The sequence below is a fragment of the Selaginella moellendorffii genome, unplaced genomic scaffold (assembly GCF_000143415.4).
Source record: "Selaginella moellendorffii unplaced genomic scaffold, v1.0 SELMOscaffold_34, whole genome shotgun sequence".
In the NCBI taxonomy this organism is placed as follows: domain Eukaryota; kingdom Viridiplantae; phylum Streptophyta; class Lycopodiopsida; order Selaginellales; family Selaginellaceae; genus Selaginella; species Selaginella moellendorffii.
Window position 1 is genome coordinate 1,434,837 of NW_003314295.1, and position 27,577 is coordinate 1,462,413.

Below are 27,577 nucleotides of genomic sequence, written 5' to 3' on the forward strand. Positions count from 1 at the left end.
GTGATATATACAACTGGTGATATACTTGGCTATCAATAAAAGTCAAATTAAGGAACATTTCCAATACCAAATTTAAATTTTCCATTATACTTTAGTCACTTAACCACACCTTTGACCACTTAGAGGAGTCTCACTCACAACCTCTATAAATCCCATTCTAGACTTGGGGGTTTACTAGCTCCAAGAATGACATCCATGCCACTCACCTTTGCACTTGGTCCAAGTGCTCCATGTGTCTGATCCTATAACCAACACCCAAAAGTACCACTGACATATCAACTTGTTATGCCTATTCACCTTTGTCACACCAGTAATCTAACACCACCTACATCATAGTCCCATCTCTCAAAGACTAGGCCATTCATCTAAGAGTGATCATCCCAAATCCACTTCTTAGCATCCTTAGGATGCCTGCAAACATGGGGAACAATTTTCCCCAATATCCTTTTTTCGTCCCCATCAAGTCCTTTTCTATCCATGGCTGTGTTTGTCAACATTGCCATTGGGTCAAAGCCTACAAGCCCGACCACTAAGTCCCATTGTCCTTTGGGACTTCCTCACCATGTGACAATATCCTTAGTCATTACATTAAAGGATTGCTCCTCTTTCTTTTCCACAGTCTAGGACTTTGGGACAACATTTCGGAACACCATGGCTCTACATATGCCTCATGGGTACTCTCCCCACCTTCTGCCTTTGGGTGCTCTAGCCATGGGGCTAGAGTAAAGTTCCATTAAGCCACACTAGGTATCTAAGTAGGTAGTGCCACCCACGCTTGGATTGGGAGCATCGACCATTCGATCTTTCAGAGGAGCTAGAGTTAGCTCTTAAACACTTCACCAAGCTATCTTGCTTGTTTGTCTGTATTCACTCTAGCTTTAGATTCCTCAGTGGATATATCCTCACCCAATACATGGGCATAGTTTTTTTGGGTCACACTGACCTTTCTTGGCCAAACTAGATCCATTAAGGTCTAACCCTTACACTCTCCTTATTATACTTTTGGAACCCTCTGTAGCCCCCTTGCCCCCCGCTCAGGGGACAATTGCTTTGGGCTTTCACCTAACAGCTTGTTTTAGTATTCAAACTCGAACTCGGGCTTGGACTCGGACTCCATCTTAGGTCCATCTCAGACTCCATCTCGGACTTCATCTCAGACTCCATCTCAAGTCCATCTTAGACTTTTCCATGTATCATGTGTTGATCCTCTTGTGTCCCTTTTCTAGATACTCATTTACTACTTGCTTCATCCTCATTCCTCAAGTATTTCGTTAGGAGTTCTACTTCCACTCTTGACTATCCAAGTCAAAGCTTTTAGTCCAAATGTATTTCTCTCATTTGGCTTCCATTTCAGCCACTACTACATGGCACCCTTTTGGCTCCACTTTTGGGGCTTTAGATTTGTGTCTCACATATTGAGAGAAGCAAGCAGGGTTTTCAGCATTATCTTATCAAGATCAAAGGTCTATATGTTGGAGGTGTTAATGATATGGCTCTCTATAAGTATGATTCAAATTACAGTGACGTAATGAAGCCTCAAGAAATGCTTGCTCTGAAGCTATCAAAGATGATCAAGTTATCACTAGCAGACTACACTCTCAAGTTGCAACTAACAAGTGAGATTGAACTTTTTTTGGAAGAAGAAAATGGCAGAAGTACCTGTGAGCTTGAGAGTGCTATCCTAGAAGGAAAAGCATTTTTGGGCCAGGTGCTCAAGTGGTATAAGAACAAGCTGAAAGAGAACTTGGAGGAGTAGAGATTTAAGGCTGGTAAGCTGCTTCAGCCTGGAGTCTAATCCAAGGTGGCAGAGATTCAAATATGAGATGATAGAAGACTTGAAATACAAAGTAGGTAGGGGAAAAATAGTGTGTTTCATTTCTGCTTAAAATTAAGATGGAATCTGAGTGCACTATGATCTTATAACAAAACAAAACAAGACTATACAGCAAGTTCTAAAGCTATATTTTTTATTAGAATATATACTTTATTATGCTGGTGCTATTCTTGCTTTTGTATATATTATATCTGATCTATTAGTTTCTTATAACGTGTATTATTTGTATGTATCCTTCTTTCTCCATCATTGTTTGAAGTGGTTCTTCATATCGATAGTCAATATTGAAATCTCCTATAATTATCATTGGTATTTTATTATCTATTTTTTGCATATAGTTATGTAGTTGTTATATGAATATTTGTATATTTGTTATGGGTTTTCTATGTATATTCTGTATTTGTATTTGCTTTTGATTTTTCTTTAGTGATATATGCCATTGTTTGTGTTTTGAAATTTCTCTAATTTACAGTCATTTATATGCAATATTGCTATATGTGGGGTTGTTCATTATATATGATTTATATTCATTATAAAATAAGTCCTCATATGTTTGTTTTTACTTCTTGCATACATATTATATTTGATATTAATAATTGTGAATCACTCTTTATATCTTCTTGATGTGCTATAGGTGATGTTGTATTTAGAACTTGTATAATTGCTTGGTTAGTTATTTTCTCTTCTTGTAAATCTACTAAATCAATTTGCCATTATTGTCATTCTTATTATTTCTTTAGCTGCATCTTTATTAATTTTATGTTTAATTGGTCTATATTGATGTATACCTTTTTAGTTTTTATGTTCTTTTGATAATGTTGTTATGCTTATTCTCAATATTTTGTTTTATATGTGCAATATCCTAATTTTTTTACTGTTAATTCTTGAGTTTTATGTTGTTTTACTGTTGATTCTTGAGTTTTATATATCATTCTTCCTGCACATGGTTGTATTGGAAATTAGTTTCTACTTATAACATGATTTGGTTTTTAGTAATATTTATTACTCTTGTTGTGAGTGCTTGGAATAAGGAAATGGAATACAAAAATGTGCATAGCCCAAAAACCCTAGCTTATATACATGAGCGAGTGGTTTGGCTTGAAACTAATATAACAGCTATCACTACACTAATATTAGTATACCACATAATAGTTGTATATTTGGACCTCACATCATCCCCTCTTCTTGGATGGATAGAAGACAATCAGAGTTTTCTCAATGGACAGGTCAGGATTTGATAGAACATTAGGAGGAGGTAGCGATGGATCTATAAGTTGTGTTAGTTGTTCCTGATCCCTTTGCATGAAGCGTTTTAACTGTTATATATACATAATTTTTGGAGGATCTGCTTGTTAAACATCATGTTGAACCTCATAAACTTGTGATCCAACTTACTACAACACAATATGGTCCCTTCCACTAAACAAGGAGCCCCTTAAATAAACCACATACCATAAGATTGGGAAAATGAACTAACACTATGTTATCCATTTTATACTTTGTAGGTGGACAATAATAAAACTTGTAATACCATTGTTGTCCCACTTTTACATAGCCTAGATGTTTAGTCCAAACATCCAAGTTGTCAATACCTCTTTCAAATCTATAAACACATTCAAAGTCCATAAACTAGATGAAAGATGATATTAATGACTTTAATAATACTTGCAATGGTTCAGTGCGATCAGAAAAATAATCAATAAAATGACTAAGATATTGCACCTTGCTCATGAAACATTGTACACCATTCACACATATCAAAGTAAAGAACTTTAAAACAACCACAAGTTTGTTATGATCAACTTGTATAAGAAAGACGGTATCCAAGATAAGTTATGTCCTTGGACCCAAACATGCATGTCAACCACTTCAACTTTAAACAAACTTCCTATAACTAATCAAAAACCTTACGAATATCACAAATGTGTTCCTCCCATATCCCCTCCAAATGAATCAAGACATCATTGATGAAATCAGCAGTCACTTTCGGTATATCACAAAGAACTTCCTTTATCATCCACTAAAAAGTTCCTGGAGCATTATTCAAACCAAACGGCATCACCAATAACTTGTACAAAAAGCAGTTTTAGGAATATCTTTCTCGGCCATTGACACTTACCAATACCTAAAAGCAATATCTAATTTAGTGAACCAACAACTTCCTAGAATATCCAAGAGTTTAGCAATGTGAGGAAGAGGGTACACATCCGGGATTGTCAATTTGCTTAATAAATGATAGTTGATGTAAAAACAAATACTCCTATTACACTTTATTACAAAATGAGATTCACATGCCCAAAGACTCCATGACTTTCCAATAACACCCTTTCTAACATTTCTTTGATGTTTACATGTAAAATCTTAGACTCTTTTAGTGATCAACAACTAATAGCAACCTTAATTGGACGAGCATCCCCAATTGGAATAGGATGACATATTGCAATTTTAGCCCCAAATGACAGGTTGAATTCAAAGAGATCAACATACTCCTTTATGAGCCAATCACCTGTTGCAACACAAAAACCATTAGAAGGATCGGAAGAGGGAATAAAAAAACAAGGTAGAAACATAGAAGGAAGTAATGGAGAGACAAAAGTGATGAAAGCAGAGGTAAAAATAAAAACACAAAAAGGAATAGAAATGAGAGAGGAATGGAAGAAATATAAAAAAGTATAAAATAAAGGGAAGAAGCCTTATGGTCACATTTGGCATGATTATGCCTCAACTAATCCATATTAAGAATGATGTCAAAAGCTTGACTTGGCATCACTTGTAATAACTGCAGCTCAACTCAAGACACGCACAACTAGATCCACCTTATCTCTTGCGTATGCGCGTGTATAGCCATTGCCATAAAGAATAAAATTGGCTCTGTTGCACAATACAAATGTAAACAACAATATATACTAATAGGCCAAGCTATATCAACAAACACAAAGAGAATAATAAGAAATCTTTTGTTATAAAAATGAGGTTCTACTTGCACGATTCCTTATTTCCCAAAAGCATCTCGGTGTCTAGACCTTTTACTACAACGGCACCAATAGGATATTGTTGATGCTAAAGTCTCCACTTAAGAAATGAAGCTCACCAATCCGGAAAATACCAATAACGCTAATAAATGTGACCAACTTCATCATATGTTTAACAGTGGATATCACAGCCATAACCATATTCTTGCCCTTATCTTTAAACTTGGGCAGCAATAGCATTAACCTCAACATCAACCTCTATTGGAACAAGATCATTTCCCACATAAAGTGGAGCTAGAGGATGTGCAACAAAAAGTGGAAAAAGCAATGTCTTATAACGTTGTGCTAAGTGAAGAGTATTGTCAAAAGTGGCATGTGTAAGTCCTACAAAATCTTGTTGAAATGCTAGTTATAACATTCTCAATTTGATCCACTCTGACATATTTTGCTCTGCACAAAAAAATAAGTTTCGGAAATGAATGCTAAATTGCATCATGGATTCAAATGGCCCTTAACAAAAACGATGCAATTGTTGGAAGGCATCATCATAATCATCGGCATGGCCAAATGCATGTTTGAAGATATATGAGAGAATGCTCTAATCCTCATGAATGTCTGTGCTAAAACCATTGTACCATTGCAATGCCGTCTTTTGAAGACACGTGGGAAATTCATACAAACGCTGAGCATTATCCCAAAAATAATATATGGCAATCACTATAAATTGATCAAACCAAAGGTACACATTATCCCCACTCCCATAGAAGCAGTTTGGCTAGATACAAGGATTGACAGCAAGAATAAGAGGAGCTATACCAGAAAAAAAGAGAAGAAATGGAAAGAGATATAGGACATCTAAATGATACAAAAGCTAAATTTAAACTCAAATCTAAGCACTTTTTAAGGATAATAAAAGTTACATTTCTCCTCCCACTAATGTGAGTGCATGGAATATAGAAATGTGCAAATCAATTAACCCAAAAAACATAAAGGATTGAGTGGTCCAGATTGAAATTAATCTAACAGTAATCAAAATCCCATTACGCTAATATTCATTATAGCCGTCCACTTGGATATTTGATTAGTTCAAAAACTTTAGGTTATATATAGGGTGAAATCAATTTGATAACTATCAAAATCCCACTATAATAATAATAATATATAAGTGTATATTTAACCTAAGAACTCTAACTTATATACATGTGCGAGTGGTCCAAATTGAAACCAATATAATAGCTATTAAAATCCCACTACATTAATAATATAATTTATAAATAGAATTGAGTGGTTTAGATCAAAATTAACTATCAAAATCCTATTATTCTAATAAGTATCATACATTTAATAACTTTTTATAATATATTGAATAACTATTTGAATTAGTTTATTCTTATGTAAATTCAGTCGCTTAAATAAATAACTAATATACATAAATAGTCTCATGAATCTTTTTCAAAGTATAATCTTGATTATTTACTGATTATTATTTTTAATTCAGTCCACTAAAAAATTGATTCTGAATGCTTTACACTGTTGATGTTAAAACTTGAATCTAATGTGATTAAAATACTCATATTTAAACTGTTGAAGCCTTGCCAAAATTGTACTTAAATATATTTTCTTCTCAACCCACACGTAAGATCAAAAGAGAACATATAATACATATACTACTTATATAGCGGGATCACAATGTGGGGATATTTGGATTTGGAACTTCTTACTTCCAACTCTTCTTGGACTGGCATAGCAATGTCTTGCCAACATCTCTATATTTGCATCCTAGACCTATGAACCATCTCGAACGTTTAGTGCAGCTAGCGTAACTGGATCATTCATGTTATCTTTGTCAGTTTCTTCACATCTTCCAAAGCCTTGGGTTATGGGACGCTGCCCTAGAAGAATGCAAATGCTTGATCCGTCTGCACTTAACAATACTCACTCACTTAGCACCATGAACAGATGTGAAGTGACCTGGATGTGATAAGCTGGTGGGGATGGTCATGGTGGTGATCAAATGAAAGTGGGAATTGTTTTCCATTTTTGTTGGAATTTTAAAAGTGCAAAAAAGGAAATCAGTGTCACTGTTGTTTAGTTTTCTTGATAATTAGCAACAGCATTTCTATATCCATCATGTTTTGTCACCAAGGAAAATACGCGAGATCAGCTGACGCAGCTAAATTGGCATCTTTCTTCCCCGGATTCCTTGTTTTAAAAGCCCGTCTCGTCTTTCCTTCGATTGTAATGCTAACTTATCGAATCCGATCGGTGGCAAGCCACGCATAGGGACAAAACACAAACCACTGTTGAGAAATGTAGGAAAAGAGAAAGAAACATCTTTCTTGGAAGAACGCGATATGGAATACGAGTAAATGCCCCCTGTCTTTACTAACAGCTGCATCCACGGAAGCAGATGCCAAAGGCAAAGGTGGAGTTAACGGGGAACAAAACGCTATTGAAAATCGAAAAAAAAATTAGTGTTTACAAGGAGCTAAAAGACGAGCTTTACCAGATACCCACGCGTAATTCACCACATTAGCGACACATTCCTCTTCTCTGCTTCTGTCTCGCATGCTGCGTCCTCTCCCTTGCTCCAGAGATCCTTTCATCCTTTCCTGCCAATATATTACGACGCAGGCATTTAGTCTTCCAAATCCCGTGCTACTCTTACCTTGAGAGCGTAAGAGGGTAGCCAAGCTCACAGGAACAAACCAGGAAGACGATTGGAAAAGAATGAGGACGCAGCAGCAGCAGCAGCTTTTCGGGGATGATCATAACAGCGAGAGCTGCGTCTACGATCCACCAGCAGCGGAAGGATCCTTGAGGTTCCAGATCTCATTGCGGTCCAAAGCAGGCTTGTTACCGCCACCACCTGAAGCAATGAATCACGGGGTTTTAAAACAGGAGCCAGAAGTAGAGCAGGAACGAGAGCAGTACCTTGTGGCCCCAGGCAGCAAACAGCAGCAGCAGCAGCAGCAGCCGCAGCAGCAAACAAGTCGATCCTTGCCATCGCCACCGGGGATCAAGAACAGGAAGAAGTTCGTTGGAGTGAGACAACGCCCGTCTGGTCGCTGGGTGGCGGAGATCAAGGACACCACCCAGAAAATCCGGCTGTGGCTGGGGACCTTCAATACTGCCGAGGATGCTGCTCGAGCTTACGACGAGGCTGCCTGTTTGCTCCGGGGCACAAACACCAGGACCAACTTCATCAACACAGCTCCCGCTTCAGACGCATCGGCTCTTCCTTCCAAGGCCGCGAAGATGCTTCTCTTCCACCGTGGTTCCACACCCAGTAGCTCTACCACTGGCTCGTCTGCTGCTGAGAAGCTGCTCGATTTCTCCAGGCCGAAGAGAACTGCTGCTGTCGGTGATAAGAGTGTCAGCTGCTTTCTTCCTCCACCGAAAAAAATCTGTAGCTCGCTGGCACCCAGCAGCAGGCAGCAGCAGCAGCAGCAGGACGGCATCTTGGGATCGGAATTCACTGCCGAAGGCAGTGGCTTCTACAATCCTAGCTCCGGCCTGTACTCCCTGTCCTCCTCCAGTACCTCACACTATGTAAACTCGGAGGACCTGTCGAGCGTTGAATCGGCATTTGACATCTACTCGGGATTTCCTCAGTCATTCGACGAGATTCCGCTGCTGGAAAGCTGCTGCAGCAACAGTGTTGACGCTTGCATGAACAGTAACGTTGCAAACGTCAGCCTTGGTGTTGAGCAGCAACAGGTCCAGAAAGGTTTCTATGAGAGGCAAAATTCGGCTTCTCTGAATCAGGGGAACAGCGGCCAAGATTGTTGTCTCATGTTGGGAGCAACTTCTTCTTCCATGATGTCTTCTCCGAGCTTGTCGTTGCCTCCCTCGTTTTATTCTCAGAGATCGTCCGCATGGAAGCAGCAAAAACAGGAACCAGAACCCACCGGAAACGAGAATCAGGAGTGTTTATGGGATCTCACCCCTCTCTGCACTGTGAACTAGGTACCACTGTGCCAGAAGTTGATCGTCAGTGGTCTGAGCGAGGAGATCCCATAAACACTTACAGCTCAATTAACCGATCAACAGGGTAGTTTTCGGAACCGCTCACACAGCAACTACAAGAGTGTTACAGTTAGCTGTGTATAAAGTTTTGAAACAAGAAACTACACCTGGAAATTTTACTTTTTATGCTCGCTTGAGTCACTTCGGCTTTGACATTGTGCTTCTGCTACTGGGGCAGTGCAATCTATTGCATTGTCTGGTGCAATAACTTGTTCGTTTTGTCGCCTCCATAGCTATCAAGTACCTGGGACGCTGCTGTCCATTTGACTCTGCTGAGAATCTGAATAAATCAAGCCCAGAAAAACTGAAGTTGTACCTTCGTGTTTACTATAGCTGGCAGTCCAGGATCACGTGAAAACTTCACTTCTGTAGTCCTTGATCCGGTCACAGCGCTCCTTTTTCAAAGCATACAAAGTTCCATGAAGGTACGCCTGCGCCTGAAACAGAAGAACTGTGCGCCTGCGTCAAAGCCCACACTACAAGAATCCAAGCAGCAATTCTCTGCGCTAACCTTTCTTGCTTGGACGTGGACAATCCTCACTTGTCTCTTTTGCTACTTCAAACGATGCTAAGGAAAATGAAAAAGAAAACCAGCTAGCGACTTCACTCGTCCCTTTCTACATAGTGAGCGATTGCAACTTCAGTAGATACCTCTCACCTGCCCGCTGTGGCTGCATTTTCTTCCAAAAAGCCATGCTCTGCGCTCAAGGGAAAGGAACACTTGCATTTTTTGTTATTCTTTGCGCCATCTCCCAAGGCATCTGTTCAGCCAAACACGTCAGTGGAAAACAACGACAGAAAAAGCTCATTTCTCTCACCTGCATTTGCATCTTTCGCAATAACCAGCGCACTTGCATCGTGTCCTCTGTGTGGCCATAGTCACAAACCTTTAACCCCGCTGCAAGACCATTGTTGCAAAGACAATACTTTTAAGTCCAACAGGACAAAAAATGTAAGAAAATACCAACCGCGGCGACAAAAATCAACGTCAGCTGCGTGGGGTACGAAGTATTCCTCCCAGTTACGTCGCGATAAGATGGCTGCATCAAAGCCAAGCTGTGCACTGACGGACGAATATGGAAACGCTTAAGTCGTTGTTGATAGCTTTTCCCTTGGAACAAGCGAAGAGTACCCAGTATTGGGGCAGCAATCAATGTGTGATCTTCTCGATTCATTTGCTTCCATCAATCTTCTTCGTGGGATCAAAGAATGGACAGCAACACCGCCGTGGAGATGTCTCTGATCGTTAACAGCAACGACAGCAGTAAGTAAAAAGAAAATCCTGTGCTCGATCCAAATCTTACCTTTGTTCTTTGATTCACATCCACAGCAGCTGCCGCTACCGGACCTATCGCTGCCACTCCACCCGCGAGCAAATTCTTTCTCCACGACTCGAAATTCCGGCGATTCCTAGTCTCCAAGCCGCTCGAGACCCTGCGATCCAAATCCCGGCTCCACTGGCTGCTCCTCTCGCTCAGCATCCTTTCGATGCTGACCGGGATGATCGCCGGGCAGCTGCTCACGCGATTCTACTTCGCGGCCGGGGGATCTCGCAAGTGGCTCTCGACATGGCTCCAAACGTCGGGATGGCCGCTGCTGGCGGTGGCCACTGGATCGATCTACTGGAAGCGCGGCATCAAGCTCACGCCGCTCACCCCGGCGCTCGCCGCGACCTACATCGCACTGGGATTTCTTGGAGCCCTAGATAATTTCATGTATGCCTATGGCCTGGCATACCTCCCGGCCTCCACGAATGGCCTCCTCTCCTCCAGCCAGCTCGCATTCAATGCGATCTTCGCGCTGATCATCACGCGCCAGAGGATCAATCCCTTCGGGTGGAACGCGATCGTGCTGGTGAGCAGCGCCGCCATGATCTTGGCGCTTCACTCCGACGATGAGAAGCTCCCGGGCGTGACGAGGAAGGAGGTCGTCCTGGGCTACGTGATGACGATCGGCGCCGCGGCGCTGTTTGGATTGCTCTACCCTCTCATCGAGCTTGCAATCCGGAAATTTCTCACCAGATCGAGCGACGGCGGCGCCGCCGCCGTCGTGTTGGAGATGCAAACCCTGCTCTCGCTCATCTCCACCGCGGTGGCCAGCGTCGCCATGGCGATCAACCACGATTTCCTGGCGATCCCGGGCGAGTCGCGGCGATTCAAGGCCGGCGCTGCGAGCTACTACCTCACGCTCGTCTCCACCGCCGTGTCGTGGCAATTCGCATTCTTGGGAACGCTGGGGATAATCTTCCTCTCCTCGTCGCTGCTCGCGGGCGTGATTTTGGCGCTCGCGATTCCCATCGGCTCCATATTCGCGGTCATCTTCTTTGGCGATAGCTTCGGCGGCGTCAAGATCATGTCCATGCTGCTCTCGCTCTGGGGATTTGTGTCTTACACCTTTGGCGGATACGTGGACATGAAGAAGGCTTCCAAGTTGGAGCCCTAAAATAAAGAATATTTTAGTTTTCGTCTTCTACCAAAGGAAAAAAATTAAGGATAAATATTCATTAGACCCCTAAAGAACACATCTTAAATCCATACCAACACCAGCTTTTTGTCAAATCTAACACTGTGTTTGCCACATTTTCGATTTAGGTTAGAAGCTTTTCGTTATGTTCACATAACAACATTACTCTTGCAGCTGCGTCACATGAGTTGGTTAGGATTTTATACTTCATGTAAGTGTTATAAACAAGATCTAGGTGCTGATTAAATCCTTGATGTACTGCTCCAACTTCTGTAGGATGAGCGCCAAAATCACTCTTGCAAGCAATGACAAGGAGAGGAAGATTATCCACCAGCCTTCTCAAGAAAGCGAATTGACACGACATGGTGGTCATGAGGTAGTAGTTTGCAGCACAATCCCTTCATCCATCCCTTCTCTCATCCCATGATGAGTAATTTTTAAAAATATATATATATATAAATAAATAAACCCAAAAAAGCTATTTGTCTTTTTTTCTTGGCCATCATTAGATGTTTTCCTATTTATTTAGCTCTCCAGACTGTGGCATATTAGTTAACTAATTAGTTGCTGACTTAGTGTTCTCTAGAGATAGTCAAATTGAACCCTGAGCTCTGACCTTCACCTTGGTCTGCCACCAAACGGCAAAGACAATCATCTAGGCAACCTATTTAAATCCTTTGGTTTCATGGGTTGTAACGAGACCATGTAAACAGAATATAAATGAATGAATGAATGAAATATGTTAGACTTGGTGGTGGTCCTATATTTATTCACCCTCACTGGCAACTATTGCTTTATCATACAACTTTTGCTTTTCTTTTTCTTGCTCCTTTCTTTTATTCCTTCATTATACTTGCTGCATGCTCCATATTTGTATATTAATTTCTAAGTATACCAGCATACGATCAGTCTTTTCTATTTCTATCTATATGTTCTTCCTAGCTTTTTGTCAAATCTAAGATTTTACCTATCACTGTGTTTACATTTGCTCTTCCATTTTAATCCTCATTTCTTATACCATGCCACACTGTCATTCTCGATTTAGGTTAGAAGCTCTAAGTGCTACTTCGTTGTGTTCACATAGCAACACACTTTTGCAGCTGCATCACATGAGTATATATTTGTTTGGATTTTACACTTCATGTAAGTATTACAAACAAGATCTAAAACAATATATAACATGTTATGTAATTGTATTGGTACTGCTAAAATCCTTGGTGTATTGCCATTTTCAACTTCTATAAGGTGTGATTACAATGTTGCTTCTCTTATCCTCATAACAAGGAATTCAGAGATGAATTGAAAATATCAGAATGTAATGGTGCCATTCTTTAAATTTGATGTTTAACTTCCTTTTTTTTTTCTTTCTAATCTTATATTTTTTCTTGGTCTTTACCACACCTTGTGCTACCATAGGGCTTTATCTTCATTTACAACCATTTCTTTTTTCTCATGATCTTTCTTATGATTGCATGGTTTCACAAAGGTTCTGGGCAGCTCAAGAACAAGAGAGTTTAGGATAAAAGTGTTGCCTTTGTTCTTAGTGATCTTATGCCTCTAGATGGGTGCTATAAACCCCCAAAACATGATAGGTGTTAACAGATCCCAATTATTTCTTGCACATTGATCACTAATGACTTTTAGTGACTTGTTTTGTCCCATTCCCCTGTTTTAATCGTTTAGAGTGTGAATGTCACTAAGAATTTTTTTCTTACTGTTTTTCAATTTCATTCTCTTGAGAGAATGATCCCATTTTCACATGCTTTTTTCCTCAATTTTTCTTCTTTTCCATGATTCTTTCTTTAGAAAATGGATGGATGAATAAGAGTCTAGCCATAATGATAGAGTGAAAATAAGGATGAATAATTAGGATTGTGGTGTAAAGACTGTGATCAAGGGGCTGGAGGATTGACAAGGCATGCAGACTCTTCAAGGGGCACTCCAAAAGTCAAAGGTCAAGAAGCTGTTTGCAATTGCATACACCTACTGCAATGATCTGATATCATTGATCTGATATGATCTGCAGCGATACTTAGTTTAACCACTTTTAATATCCTAGGAATTTATCATAAATACAATGCAAACCATTTTTAAGTCAATTAGAAAACTTCTGGTAAGCTAAATTATCATTCTAGTCATGAATTAAATGTAAGTGGGCCTTTAAGAGATTTCCACTAGTCATTTATATATCTTTAAGACAAAATGATTTGGAGAAAGAATAAGCAAGTAGAACTAGAAATGAAGAAACACTTGAGCACACAGAGAGACTACCAAAGAGAACTTAAGTGGATAGAATACAATGCCTCAAACACATGAGGTGACGTCAACTTTCTCTCCCAATCCATGTATTTTTCATTGCAAATGTTGACAAGTATGTAACAGCATGCACGACATGATAAAATTACAAGTTTCTGTTAACTCTATGATTTGCTATTGTTGAACAACAACATTTTCAGCTAGATTATACTTAATTCGAAGCTTACACATCCCCAAAATGTAATTTAAATAATAACTATAAATTAATACCAAGTGTGCAGCAAATTATTACTAGACATAATGAAGGAATAAAAGGAGGAGCAATAAGCAGAAAGAAAAAGCAAAAGTGTATGATAAAGCAACGGTTGCTAATTAGGGTGAATAAGTATAAGACTACCACCAAGTCTAACATTTCTTGTGCCAAGCCGCAAAGACAGCACCTAACTAATTAATTATGAACTCCTTAATGTAGAGAACCATGCCACGGTCTGGAGAGCTAAGTAATGCCACCTAATCTCGATTTGCCCATTGTAGAGGTGGTGTTTTTGCAGATGTGCTGGCAGTCGAAGAAGATTAGGAAAACATGGTGGTGGGTACTACATGACCATATCTAATAATAGTGGCTGGCAACTTTTCCTTTAGCATTGATCTTCTGGGTTCAAGTTTTGCCTCCATCAATCTTCTTCTTGGGATCAAGAATGGACAACAACACCACCGTGGACATGTCTCTGATCAATAACGGCAAGAACAGCAGTAAGTAGAGAGAAATGAGAAAGAAGCAAAATGAAGGAACAGAAAAAAATCTTTGCTCGATCCAAATCTCTAATTACCTTTTGTTCATCCACAGCAGCTGCGGCTCCACCCGCGAGCAAAATCTTTCACCACGACTCAAGATTTCGGCAATTCCTCGTCTCCAAGCCCCTCGAGGCCCTGCGATCCAAACCCCGGCTCCACTGGCTGCTCCTCTCGCTCAGCATTCTTTCGATGATGATCGGGACGGTCGTCGGGCAGCTGCTCACGCGATTCTACTTCGCGGCCGGGGGATCGCGCAAGTGGCTCTCGACATGGCTCCAAACGTCGGGATGGCCGCTGCTGGCAGTGGCGACTGGATCGATCTACTGGAAGCGCGGCATCAAGCTCACGCCGCTCACACCGGCGCTCGCTGCAACTTACACCGCACTGGGATTTCTTGTGGCTCTATATAGTTTCATGTATGCCTATGGCCTGTCCTACCTCCCGGCCTCCACCAGCGGCCTCCTCTCCTCCAGCCAGCTCGCATTCAACGCGATCTTCGCGCTGATCATCACGCGGCAGAAGATCAATCCCTTTGGATGGAACGCGATCGTGCTGGTGACCAGCGCCGCCGTGATCTTGGCGCTTCACTCCGATGACGAGAAGCTCCCCGGCGTGACGAGGAAGGAGGTCGTCCTGGGCTACGTGATGACAATCGTCGCCGCGGCGCTGTCTGGATTTTTCTTTCCCATCACCGAGCTTGTAATCCGAAAATTTCTCACCGGATCTTCCAGATCCGGCGACGCCGCCACCGTCTTGTTGGAGATGCAAACCCTGCTCTCGCTCATCTCCACCGCGGTGTCCAGCGTCGCCATGGCGATCAACCACGATTTCCTGGCGATTCCGGGCGAGTCGCGGCGCTTCAAGGCCGGCGCTGCCCGCTACTACATCACGCTCGTCTCCACCGCCGTGTCGTGGCAATTCGCATTCTTGGGAACGCTGGGGATGATCTTCCTCTCCTCGTCGCTGCTCGCGGGCGTGATTATGGCGCTCGAGATTCCTATCGGCTCCATTTTCGCGGTCATCTTCTTTGGCGATAGCTTTGGCGGCCTCAAGATCATGTCTATGCTCCTCTCGCTCTGGGGGTTTGTGTCCTACACGTATGGCGGATATATGGACATGAAGAACAAGAGCGAGCCCTAAAAGAGAGCATATTCTACTTTTAAATTTGAATATACTTTCAAACAAAAATACACAAGCACATAAAAATTAGCGTAGTGGAAGACACGATCATGCGTGGTTGCGATGCTTTGATAAATGCAAGAGTCGGGCCTTCATAGATTCCTACACGAATTATCAAAGTAAAAGATCAAGACAAGAAAAAGAACTCGTTTGTAACTTACTGGCGAGCATGTAAGATCCAGGCCGGGTCACAAGCGTAGTCACGTAAGTCCCCTCTTGATCTAGCTGCGCAGCCACAAGTTCCCACATTGTTGTCACGAGAATGGGCGATTCTCTGGTGTAAATAAGTTGGAGCTCATTCGTATAATTTGCTGTTGCGTTTCCTGTCGAGATTGCCAATGGCACTGTGGGACTGCTCCTGTTAATGAATGCATTCAAGTCGTGAGCCAGAAACTATAAGAAAGCTTACTCGTTCGTCTTTCTCAGCATGAGGAAAATTGCAAAAGGCTGCTCGTCGTATGATGTTGAAGCCAGGGATGAAACGTTGGAAACTGGGACGCAGAGCCTGGCTACAATTCCCATGTCCAAAGCATTTCCGCTAAGAGCAGCTGATGCGTAAGGACTAGAACTTAGTTCATAGTGACTTTCGCGAAGGCTCTTAGGAAATGCTATGATCGTCGCGCCGTCATATGTCGAAACTATGGTTCCACTTTGCGACAATGGAAACTTACATGTTCCTGAAAACAATAAGTCAGGAGAAAAGTATAGCAAAGCCAAAATTACCTGGAGTTCTACAAATGCGATAGCTCGAGTTCGTAGAGACATCTGAGGAAAAAGCGGAATGATAGAAAAAAGAGTAGCTAATCAAGAAAATAGCTTGTGGAGGATTCGGATCCACATTTCCGGCGGCATCAATCGAGCGCGCGTGAAAGATGTAAAGCGAGGCCGGACATAAACTGTATGTTACCAGCTGCCTGCTACACTTTCTCCACGAATGTCTCTGGCCCTGCTACACAGACCTGAGTTCGCAACAAACTCAAAAGCTGCAAGATAAAATTTCACCTGTGGATCCAGTGACTGCAGCATACATTCATATCTTTCGATACCCCCGCCATCGTATCCAGAGAGTTCAAAACTGGGACTCAAGGTGTTGACAACGCTACTACGAATCAAAGTTTCCGGCGTGCCCGTATCTGAGAGAAAGAAAAGAAACAGTTACTATGAATCTATAATGCCTAGGATGCGCTTACCTATGTACCACTTGCAGCCACTCCACAAAGAAAACGAAGATAGGTACCTGACTTTGAAAGTGTGTGCTCCATCCACCAGAGGTCCGACGCAGTAGGGGCTTCCACAAGCCACGGGTACTTGCTCATCAACTTCACACTCGGTCCAAGATAACGAGCTGTTGAAGGCCAATGTAGCTATCTGAAGGCGCGTGTAAGCCTCGGGGCACACCAGTCCATGAACTGCGCTCGAGTTTGACGTTAGAACCAGCTTTTGCTCTGCGTGATCCAATGCTATGTTGGAAGCTCTGTCCTCGGCTTTAACCATGAACGTATGCTCCACTCCAGGTGCTAAATAAGATTTCTCCACTCTCCATGGACTCGAGCACGGCATCCAAGTGCCACCCTGCACTTGAGAGTCGAGGCGACAGTAGGATGTAGCAACACCAGATGTAGATCCAAGAGGCCCATCATCCACCGAAAACTCCGCAGTTACTACCTCCAGATCTGGCCGAGAGAGCACAAATGAGACAACCGACGGAGGCGTCGTATCCACGAGAAACCTGTGCTTGATGACGAGTCCGGTGTTTCCAGCTAAATCTGTTGCCGTCACGCTGAACTGATAGGCACCGTCCTCCAGATTCCGAAACCTTGCCGGGCTTGTGCACTGTTGCCAGCGTTCTTCTTCCCCGGTGTTTAGCTTCGTCATGCAGCAAGTCGTTGTTGACACCTCCGACGACGCAAACGCATAGCTGACATCTCTGGACGACGAAAACAGCGGCGGTACTGCGAAGAACAGCACTTCAGGAGGCAAGCTATCGATGATGACCGTGCAAGTGGCTGGAACGCTGCTCAGAGCACCTCCGCTTTCATTTTCCGCTGCTCGTACGCTGACTATATAGATCCCGTCGGGCAGATTACTCAGTTCCAACGGAGACGAGCACGACCTCCACCCGTAAACGGCGGCCCCTTCAATATCTGACAGGTTTAAACGGCATGACCATCTTGGTTCCTGTATACCTGGGAGATTTGGCACGTCAAGCTCGAAGTAAACACGACAAGTTGAAACGTTGGTCAAGTCCTTGGGTAGTATCGTAACTATCTTTGCTCTTGGACGTTCCCTGTGAAGTAGCCAGTGGACAAATACTGGTTGTGGATCTTGGTTGCCTGCTTTGTCAACTGCTCTGACATGAAAGGTGTACCGTCCGTCTGACCGTGCCTCGACTTTGACCGGAGACCCACAAAGCGTCCATCCATGACTCGAGAGGATTCCAGACGTGAACTGGCACTCGAAGTGATCCGTGTCAGCTGAATCAGATGAGAACTCAAACACTGGGGTCTCGCAGAAGACGGATGCTGACGACGATAGCAAAATTGTGCGAGGCGGTATGGTATCAATAGTAAAACTAGCGAAAGAAATCTCAGAGTAAGCAGTGTTCAAGAAGCTGCACAAAAAGCACGACTATTATCCCGCACCAACTAAACAAGTCCACGTACCTTTCATCCCTTGCTTGAACAGAAAAAGTATAAAATGCATCTGGAAGGCCTTCAGTGAAGTAGTCATTCCCACATATTTCCCAGTCATGGGCCTTGGGAGTTTCAATGGATGCATCAAGCCTACAAAACCACTTTATGTACGGACCAGAAGTTCCTTCCACGGTGATGCGAACATTGGCGATATTCCCGAATAACGGAGGAACTTCAACTGGATTGATAACTGCAAACATTCTAGTTAATGGTCGAGAAGAGAACATTGTTGCATATGGTAGGCTGGTACCTAAGCATGGTGTTGCACTCAAAGACGCGGCGCTTGCAACAAATGCAAAACGTTGTCCGAATCCGTCTGGACCTTCTTCTGGTACATAATAACCATAAATCACTGCAACATAAAGTCCAGATTCTGGATCCGAAACAGACACCTACAACGTGAAGCGTCTTAAATCTTGCAAAGACATAAAATATTCCAACCTGTTCAACATTGTTCATTCTGTCAGGACGTGGACCACCGTTTCCATACCGCTTGGTATTACTTGGATCAATCACGAACAAGTCCAAATCATTGACAAGGATGACACTTGCAGCCGGCAAGGCAGGCGGATCGTACCTGCAAAATACATCTGAGACGACTATAAACTGTTCCTCCAAGTCACTATACCATGCCAGCGTGAATTTCAAGTCCTCGGAGCCAGGAAAGCATGAGAAGCAATAACGTTGTCCAAATCCAGTTTTTAACGGGTTGCCTTCCTCCGCTGTAACGTTTAGTTTGTTGTGACCAGGGAGAAACAACGAGTGAAGAAGATCAATTCTTCCATAGCCTTGATTGAAGGAGAGTGGAGGATCTATGATCACTCCATTACCTGCTTAAAACTTCAATATCAGCATACATCGTGTCTGAACAAACAAACCATTTAGTCCTCGCAGAGGCACAGCTCCATTAATAAGAATGGCTTTCACCAAGGCTCCCGAAGGTTGCCGAGAATGTGCGAGTACCTACAGTAACCGAGCTGTCAATTGAATTGCTGCAGCTTGACAGACAACCTTAGATCCTGTGGGGTAGAATCCATCCATAAAATATTGACGGATGAGTGCTGCTCCTCCTGCTGTAATTGGTGTCGCCATCGAAGTTCCTGATAAAACTGCAGTGGAATGTCAGCGAAGACTAAACACAAAGAACCACGACAACAACCTAAGGTCCTGCATGTGGCTTCTTTCGAGTCCATGTTGCTCTTGGCAGAGACAATCTTGTCACCTGCAAACAAGCGCGACGTCAGCTCAAGGAAAATAGTCTCGTTTGGAAAACCTGGCGCAACAGTTTCTGGTTTTTGACGTCCGTCCAGCGTTGGACCCCACGAAGAAAAACTTGTCATGGAATCAATGCGTTCTCCATTAAAGGGAACGTGGCCGACCACTTCCACAAATACTGAGTCACCGTGCGTGAGCATCGAGTCTAGATAATCCCCGAAAACTCTGGGAATTGAACCGCTTGGAATGGTTATACTCTCCAGTGACGATCTTAACGACAACGGAAAGTAGCCTGTGTTTTCGTTGTTGAAAAACACGGCTGCCACACTACCGGCGTCTTGTATGGCAACAAGCTGCAACGATAAGAAAAGGTTGGCATGTACACTTAATCAAGGAAATTGTACCTTATCAATGCAGTCACAGCCTTCTCGACTTGCCAGCACCACCATTCCTGCTGCGTTGGGAGGTGAGATACATGCCTCTCCCGGTATTGCTCGTAGTAGCGGAAATGGACCCCAATTATCCTGAAACATTACTCCGAAAGAGTTCTCTAGCACCCCGACCCGCAAGTCACTGGTCCCGTTCAAAACGTAAAAACGTAAAAGAGCAAGGTTTTCATGACGTATGGAATGCCCTGGGCCCATACTCGCGCCTACAGTTAAACTGTTTTTTGACATTGCTGGAGAAGTAATAGTTCCTGCAAAACTTCAGAAGGGTCTCGAATGAATGAAACTAAAGAAAAAAGTCAGTCTTACCTACAGAGGAATAAGACGAGCCAGCATTGCCCGCAGCAAAAACAGGTAGGAAAGCCTGGAAAATGCAGAAACAAGGGAAAACGTGATGAATATGGGAAAAAAAGAGAATTTTAGAGATCTTACAGGATTGTTGTAGGTGAATGCATCCACACTTCGTGACATAAGGTTATAGGAACGATCCACAGTTGTCCAAGAATCACTATGAATTCTTGCACCCAGACTGTATGCCTCCCTGTGGGTATTCATCTGAGAAATAGCAGGTTAGTAGACATAAAACACCACACAAGCAGACATACCAGTAATAATCCGAAAGATCCATGGGTGGCGTGACATAAGTGTTCTTTCCAACGCCAATGTCCGTGAAGACAAGCTTCGCATGAGGCGCCATGCCGTTGTACTTGCTGGATTCGATAGTAAAGTCACTGAGTGTTTGATCGCACTGACCAAGAAGAGAACCAGCAACATGAGAACCATGACCATAGCTGTCGATCAAGTCTCCACCCCACATCACTCTGTAAGACAGCACCTTCCTGTGGTTTGGACCTGGCGAAGAAACTTGCTCGTCCCGAAAGTAGCAGCTGTTTGACATGAACAGTGTAAAGATCTTTTAGAAAAGTATACGTACCTCAGTAAGTCGACACCACTGTCACCAACACCAACAATTTGGCCGTCACCCATGATGCCCATGCCCCAGAGTGGTCTGCTCGGAAAAAAAGGAGCTCCTCTCTCCAGAGGAGCCGAGACGCCACTCTGTTGGATTGCGGATGAAAACATATTGCCAAGTCGTCCCCTGAACGCTGGAGCGATCCAAGTTACCCATTCTTGCTTCGACAGCCATTCCACATACTCTCTGGCTTGATCCAGCGGTATTGCTGCTTGCAGTGCCGCAGGTTCTAGCTTTTTGAGCTCCACGACCTTACCATGCTCGTTTAAGCTGGAGTTCCAGTGTTGGATCAAAAGCTCCAGGATATCGACCTTAGTTGTGCATGGCTTAGAAACAACTCCAGCAGCTGTTAGCACAGTAGCCACCACACGTCCCTGGCTATCAAAGAGGACGTCTTCTTCGAGTTTCTTCGCAAAAACTTCCTGCCACTCCGGAGCAACCTTGTATCGAGACTTGTACTCCCCAATCCAGGAAACACCCTTGGTTCTCTTCACACGATCCACCTCCAAGTTTTTTGGAAGAAAAACGTTCCAGCTATGGTGTGGCAAGTAGTGGACGATAGCACAGCCGAGCTTCACTAGATCATCTCGGACTCCCGCATTGTCCCCTCGGCCGCTAAGCTTGACGATCACCTGTTTTGCAAGCTTCTCATACGCACAGCCCGACGAGCCAGTCTCGCCAAGATCGCGTGATGGAGCAAGCGCCGGCGATTTTCCAATGCGGATCTCCGAAATATTTGGCGCATTTCTAGTGTCGATCTTCATACGGCGCAGGCAGACGTGATAATGCTCGCAGCCGATCGCCACAGCCGCTAGGGCTAGCAGCAGCAGCAAAAGCAATGCCCGATGCATCGAGACCGAGATTATCGTCTAGCCGTCTCCAAAGAATGATCACATCCGAGGAGCGCCTACCCGATTTTGCCGATGGAATCCATCAAAATGCGAGACGCTCGCCTCGCCAAAGAAATATTAGGGTTCGTCCAAGAAAAGGATATACCAGATATTATGCTCAAGGGCAAATGGTAATGGCGGCCGCCGTGGACGCGAGCTGGCTGTGGATTGGCAGCGAATGCGGGCGGAGGAGCGTCAGAAGGCGCGGGGAGATTTTTCCATCCGCGATTCAGAGATGCCAGAGGAGGTTTGGATTGTGGAAGAATCACCGCCATGCAATTGTTTCCGGCCCTCCTCCTCCATCGAGAATCCCTATCGGCGGCGTGAGATTTTCTTCTACTCTCGCTGGAACCGGCAGTGTTCTCGGGAAGGTAAGATTGGCAAAAAATCTCTTCTTCCTCTCATCGATTTTTTTTCCTTGCAGCCTCCAAAAACTGAGGAGGATACCTCGATCTTATCAGATTTTCTTTGCTTTCTCAATGCGTCGTGGACTCCTTTCCATGCTACGAGTAAGTTGCTATAGAGTGAGTAAGTTCTTCTCGACCGATAGATTCTTCCTTACAACTCTTTCTTTCTTCTCTGATGGATTAGTGGAAGCTAAGAAATTGCTACTGGACGCTGGATTCTTGCAACTAAACGAAGAAGATGAGTGGTCCATTGAGCCTGGAGGTCGCTATTTCTTCACCAGGAACATGTCAACATTGGTGGCATTTGCCATAGGTCAGAAGTATGTCAATTGCAGTTCTTTTTTACGTAGATAGGCAAAGCTTTTACTTCTCACGCGATTGTTTTTTCTTTTTCTTTTTCTTTTCTTTGCTGCTTGCTACATACAGGTATCAAACAGGCAATGGATTTCACGTGGTTGCGGCACACACTGACAGCCCCTGTCCAAAGCTCAAGCCCGTTTCAGCGTTATCCAAGTCGGGTTTCTTAAACTTGGGGGTGCAAACTTACGGAGGTGGATTGTGGCACACCTGGTTCGACAGGGATTTGAGTGTTGCCGGGCGAGCTCTCGTGAAGGGCAAAGACGGAGCTCTTGATCACAGGCTCGTGCAAGTCAATGATCCAATTTTGCGGATTCCAACCTTGGCTATCCATTTAGACAGGTTTGTTTTTGCTACCATCTTTAGCTTGCTGATATCTTATTTGGTGTAGAAATGTGAACACTGATGGTTTTAAGCCCAACTTGGAAACGCACCTGGCTCCTGTTCTTGCAACTAAAATCAAATCGGAGCTTGCACATTCAAACGATGGTAATGGTGCGATATATTCGAATGCCAGTGTCCATCATCCTATACTTTTGCAGGTTCTTTTCTACCCTTTTCTTTGTTCCAGAGAAAAGACAATCGTGAAAGTTTGTGTTGTTGTTCCCGCTCAGATTCTTGCCAAGGAGCTGCAGTGTGACATTGAGCAGATTGCGGATTTTGAACTGAATGTCTGTGACACTCAGCCCAGCTGCATCGGTGGTGCAAAGAAAGAGTTTATTTTTTCAGGAAGGCTTGATAATCTAGCGTCGTCATTTTGTGCTCTACGTGCTTTAAGAGACACTTGCAAAGACAAGACCAGTCTGGAAGACGAGAGCTCGGTACGAATGGTTGCTCTTTTTGACAATGAAGAGGTCTGTCAATAGCCCCTTTTCTTCTTCAACAGCTGATGTATCAACAAACTTTTACAGGTTGGTTCGGACTCTACTCAAGGAGCTGGATCGCCAATAATGTTTGAAGCGATGAAACGCATCGCGACATGGTTGTCCCGTACGAGTGACAGTGAGGGGATTGTGGAACGAACAATACGAAAGTCTTTCCTGGGTAATAAGCCTTGCAAATATTTTATATTCTTCTAGAATTGTGTGTTCTCTTTGCCAGTCTCTGCTGATATGGCCCATGCTCTCCACCCCAACTACTCCGAAAAGCACGAAGAAAACCATCAGCCAAAGCTCCATGAAGGCTTGGTGATCAAACACAACGCAAACCAACGATACGCTACAAACTCCGTCAGTGCGTTTCTCTTCAAAGAAGTTGCTCGACTTGCTGGCATACAAACTCAGGTATGCTTGTGTATCAGCAAACGCTTTCGAAAACTCTCTTTTTTCTACTCCTTTTTAGAACTTTATTGTGCGCAATGACATGGGATGTGGCTCAACGATTGGTCCCATACTAGCGTCAGGCATCGGCATAAGGACAGTAGATTGTGGAATGCCTCAGCTCTCAATGCATAGGTATGGTATTTACCACTTAATTTCGCTTCTCGTTGGTGAAATATCCTTGCTTTCATTAGTATTCGCGAAATGTGTGGAACACAAGATATTGACACGGCATACAAACACTTCAAGGCGTTTTATAGAACATTTACCTCCATTGATCAACAGGTTTCCGTGGATAAGTAGGGTCCCCGGGTGTACAAAATTACGGCCATAGTAGCAGTGATCTGAAAAGAATGATAGCAGCAAATTCACAGCCTTTTATTGCCTATGAATGCCATCGACGAGGAGGTCCATGTACTCCATGTAGCAATACGAAGGGTGCTTGGGAGGCTTACCACGGCCGCCATTCTCGAGTATTTCATGATGATCGAGTTGAGCTTCACCTCAGCTTGCATGCGTACAAGAACTTCTTCATGTCGGCCTTGAGCCCCTGTCCTCCTCCGAGAGCATGAGATATCCCGAGATCTGGAGGGACTAGCAACATGGCCGTGTGTCCGATGTTTTCATTAGCAACTGCATCACAAACGAGGCCGTGGTAATTGTCAAAGGGGCTGTGCAAAAAGCTTTGATCTTGCAGCTCTTGAAGCTGTCCATCGCTAAGAGTTAGGAAAGAAGAAGCATGAGGCCACTGTCGCAAACGATCCAGTAGAGGTCGATGGTTCCATACTGCTTCTGGTATTCGCCAGGCCACTGTCGGACAGTGTTTGCCAAGTTCCATGGCATGCTTTATTTCTTTGAGGTAATACTTTATAACAAACAAAAGTATAACTTATGCAAAACATTAGTATGTTGTTGTTAAAGGATGTAAAATTCCACTTTTAATGAGTTTGCTTGTTGGTAGAATTCAAGGGATTGCATCTCTAGAACTTGTAACAAGAGTAAAAATCATTAAAAAATATATATATATTATAATTTTAGAAAGTATATTTTGTCATAGAATGAATTAAGTGAAATAAAAACATGCCTTTTGTGTTAGTCTCATTTCGGTCCCAAATGTTATTTATGGAAAGTGTCCAGATTTTCTCATTTGGCATATCTATGGAATGTAGAGATTGTCTTGACCACAATGGTGTTCATCCCATGTCCAAATTCACAATCTAAAGACATTCCATATTTAATAAGTTTCAAGCTTATCCTAGAGACTAACTCCTGATACTAAAGGAAGTTTGGGGTGAAAGCCCAAAGCGTGTGTTCCTCAAGGGGGGGGCCCTATGGGGGGTTCTAAATGTATAGTAGGGATAATGGGTAGGTCGGGCATGGTTGACCAACCTGAGGCATAGTCTAGCTCTCGCTTGTGTGCTTGTCCTTGTTCTGCGTCCGGCTTGGGTTTAAGCCTAAGTTCCATTCCATGCTAGCTGGTGGCGTACCTATGTCCTTGCGTTAGGCCACCGGTATGCCGAAATAGCACCAAACTCCATTTAGCTCCGTTTTGCGTGCTGGTCCTGGCATTGGGATGCTGGTTGCTCCAGGACTATTCCAAGTCACTTTGGGCTCTTGTCCCTTCGCTCCTTGGGGTGTATGCTCGAAAGTTGCTCCGTGGACCGGTTCCGTCACTCCTTGGCTCCGTGCTTGGGAGTTTGGCACCATTCCTTTGTTCAGTGGCCCAAGGCCCTAAACCTTGAGTTCCACACCACTGTCCTTTGGACACGTGGCATATGACACGTGGCATCTGTCATGTGGCACAAAGATGGTTTAGGTTCCGCTTTGTAGTGTTATCCTATGGTAAATCACCATAGGATAAAGGGTCAAAACCATGTGTGCTATATTTGGTATCAGAGGATGAGTCTTAGCAAGTACTATGCAATGAGATTAGGCAACTAATCTTGTTGCATACGCAGAGATGAAAACGATGATCCAAGTGGGTACATGTTTTGGTGCAAAGGCTTCACAATTATTCCTTGGGTATGGATTTTGTTACCTTGTTGTACCATATTCTGTGAGCTTGAGCTTTGGCTCACAAGAGGGATTGAGTTGTTCTGTTTGCACGAGTTTGAGCTTGGGCTCGTGAGTGAGGCACATTAGCAACTCGAAGTTACATTTTGAGTTGGTAAGATTAATATTAGCTTATCGGTGGTTCCATGAGTTGTTCCAATGGTTCCGTGAGTTGTTCCATGTACCGTGGGTAAAAACAAATCTTCCCTAGGTTTGCTATGAGTGGTAAATAGACTGGTCTGTAGCTGTTTAGCATGGCATTAGTGGATCTTTCTTAGACATGGTTACAAGTGGATTAATCAAGACTATAGGGATTAATCTATTGATTCAAGTAATCATTGATGTGCTCTCTCATAAACTTTTCTTGGATTGGATTGAAAGCAATGCGAACTTAAACTTAAGGTTTAGTCAAAGATGAGACCAAAAAGAGAGTCATCAGGGACGAAGGATCAAACACGTAAATCATTTTCTCTTCTTGGAGAGGTGATTCGTAGCGAGGTATGACTCATTGCTCGTGTTCACATCATGCAATTAAAAGTCCCTACCTTGATGTATGTTGGAAATGATGGTCTTGCAAATGGTGAGTTTTGGGATGGATAGCGGTGAAACGCTATACCATTTTGTCTAGGCTTGCTATTGGAAGGCTTAGTTTGCAGTGCTCAATTCTTTTCTGGGGAACCTTGCTATTGCTCCTTGAGTAGCTTGGTGTTGGATTAGTGTTGAGTTTGGTCAGAAAGAGAGTGGCATAAGCTTGTCTATGTTGTGAACAAAAGTTGGTGGTGTTGGGTGTTGTAAGTCTCTATCGGTAGAGTGTGATATTTATGTTGCATTTTATCGAATCGAGTTGATACTTGATATTCACATAAACCTTTGAAGTAATAACATTGGTATTACTCGTGATGTTGCTCAATTGATGATCAAGTTATTGTGATTTTATATCATATCCATGTGATAATGAGCAATGTGTTTACGAAGTTGCTTGGTCAAACGATGATCAACCCCAAAGTGGTTGATAGTGAAGCTAGTTTACTTGCATGCAGTAGCATTGTAGTAGTTTTGACTGGATTTTCAATGGTGGTCCATTATACTAAGCTTAAGTTGGTACGTTGTTTCCTTGAGAGTTGGCCCATAAGGTGTTGGAAAGGGTTATAACATTCACTTGTTATAGCTTGTCGGTTGTTCCGTTAGCACTTGAAGTAGATTATTGGATGGAGAAGGTGTGTAGTTGAGGCATTGACATCACTAGCACTTGTGTTAGTGGAAATGACATTGTTGTTCAGGTGATGAGGAATTTTCCTTAAAGCTTGATTTTCTATGTCATTTTTCTTATTAGTGTTTTGGCTTTATATTAAATCTTAAAGGTGATTAAAGAAGAGTGTTAGTGCAATATAAATATCTGAAGATGTGGTCTTTGTGATCAAGTTTTAAATATTCATTTTGCATTTTGCAGATATCAATGTTGGATGTCGGAAGTATGGGCAAAAAGATGTTCAATGCTTAAGCATATTATGGGTCATAAGAATTTGTGTTGAGGTGAACCTATGTGAAGTTGTTAATAGGAGGAAGTTGGTTTAGTTTTGAAAGTTTGTATTCCTGGACTAAGAGTTATTCTTTCTCTAGGATGAAAAATTTTCCACAAATTTTCTTAGACTTTTCCAATGGCTAATCTGTTGATCACCTTGCTCGAAAACCATTCC

The 27,577-nt window shown here is 43.0% G+C and overlaps 5 protein-coding genes and 1 long non-coding RNA gene across 11 annotated transcripts; 4 read left to right on the forward strand and 2 right to left on the reverse strand.

Moving 5' to 3' along the window:
* The first annotated feature begins 7,536 nt into the window (after positions 1 to 7,536).
* On the forward strand, positions 7,537 to 8,884 carry LOC112348918 (ethylene-responsive transcription factor ERF037-like). The gene has a single exon (XM_024682284.1). It carries the CDS (start codon positions 7,537 to 7,539, stop codon positions 8,773 to 8,775), a length of 1,239 nt encoding a protein of 412 aa, XP_024538052.1. The 3' UTR covers positions 8,776 to 8,884.
* Positions 8,885 to 8,937: 53 nt separating this feature from the next.
* Positions 8,938 to 10,239, reverse strand: LOC112348982. Its single transcript, XR_002993244.1, has 6 exons — positions 10,140 to 10,239; positions 9,804 to 10,074; positions 9,654 to 9,733; positions 9,347 to 9,596; positions 9,152 to 9,286; positions 8,938 to 9,104 (listed from the first exon to the last, which is right to left on the reverse strand). It is a non-coding gene; the product is annotated as an uncharacterized LOC112348982 (long non-coding RNA).
* LOC9639333 (probable purine permease 5) lies at positions 9,984 to 11,341 on the forward strand. Of its 2 annotated transcripts, none has more exons than XM_002977372.2 (2): positions 9,984 to 10,099; positions 10,166 to 11,341. In XM_002977372.2, exons 1-2 carry the CDS (start codon positions 10,045 to 10,047, stop codon positions 11,275 to 11,277), a joined length of 1,167 nt encoding a protein of 388 aa, XP_002977418.1. In that variant the 5' UTR covers positions 9,984 to 10,044; the 3' UTR covers positions 11,278 to 11,341. The 2 variants fall into 2 exon arrangements, with proteins under 2 accessions (XP_002977418.1, XP_024538265.1); XM_024682497.1 differs by having other exon boundaries at positions 9,986 to 10,099; positions 10,169 to 11,341.
* A 2,701-nt stretch (positions 11,342 to 14,042) lies between these two features.
* Positions 14,043 to 15,628, forward strand: LOC9639334 (probable purine permease 5). 2 transcript variants are annotated; one of them, XM_002977373.2, is made up of 2 exons: positions 14,043 to 14,307; positions 14,402 to 15,628. In XM_002977373.2, exons 1-2 carry the CDS (start codon positions 14,253 to 14,255, stop codon positions 15,487 to 15,489), a joined length of 1,143 nt encoding a protein of 380 aa, XP_002977419.1. In that variant the 5' UTR covers positions 14,043 to 14,252; the 3' UTR covers positions 15,490 to 15,628. The 2 variants fall into 2 exon arrangements, with proteins under 2 accessions (XP_002977419.1, XP_024538177.1); XM_024682409.1 differs by having other exon boundaries at positions 14,405 to 15,628.
* On the reverse strand, positions 15,504 to 20,597 carry LOC9639335. Its single transcript, XM_024682404.1, has 18 exons — positions 20,488 to 20,597; positions 20,315 to 20,437; positions 20,192 to 20,246; positions 19,841 to 20,133; positions 19,495 to 19,789; positions 19,381 to 19,443; positions 19,233 to 19,330; positions 19,100 to 19,184; positions 18,850 to 19,051; positions 18,663 to 18,798; positions 18,472 to 18,613; positions 18,192 to 18,411; positions 16,719 to 18,139; positions 16,531 to 16,661; positions 16,252 to 16,474; positions 15,938 to 16,205; positions 15,690 to 15,886; positions 15,504 to 15,630 (listed from the first exon to the last, which is right to left on the reverse strand). The coding sequence occupies exons 2-18, from the start codon at positions 20,435 to 20,437 to the stop codon at positions 15,527 to 15,529; spliced, it is 4,056 nt and encodes a 1,351-aa protein (XP_024538172.1). The 5' UTR covers positions 20,488 to 20,597; the 3' UTR covers positions 15,504 to 15,526.
* Positions 20,598 to 21,855: 1,258 nt separating this feature from the next.
* LOC9656131 (probable aspartyl aminopeptidase) lies at positions 21,856 to 24,294 on the forward strand. 4 transcript variants are annotated; one of them, XM_002977374.2, is made up of 10 exons: positions 21,856 to 22,116; positions 22,170 to 22,254; positions 22,337 to 22,472; positions 22,579 to 22,851; positions 22,901 to 23,051; positions 23,124 to 23,363; positions 23,421 to 23,553; positions 23,611 to 23,792; positions 23,851 to 23,963; positions 24,023 to 24,294. In XM_002977374.2, the coding sequence occupies exons 1-10, from the start codon at positions 21,874 to 21,876 to the stop codon at positions 24,129 to 24,131; spliced, it is 1,665 nt and encodes a 554-aa protein (XP_002977420.2). In that variant the 5' UTR covers positions 21,856 to 21,873; the 3' UTR covers positions 24,132 to 24,294. The 4 variants fall into 4 exon arrangements, with proteins under 4 accessions (XP_002977420.2, XP_024538173.1, XP_024538174.1 ...); XM_024682405.1 differs by having other exon boundaries at positions 22,901 to 23,363; XM_024682406.1 differs by having other exon boundaries at positions 22,008 to 22,116; positions 22,170 to 22,273; positions 22,901 to 23,363.
* Positions 24,295 to 27,577: the final 3,283 nt, after the last annotated feature.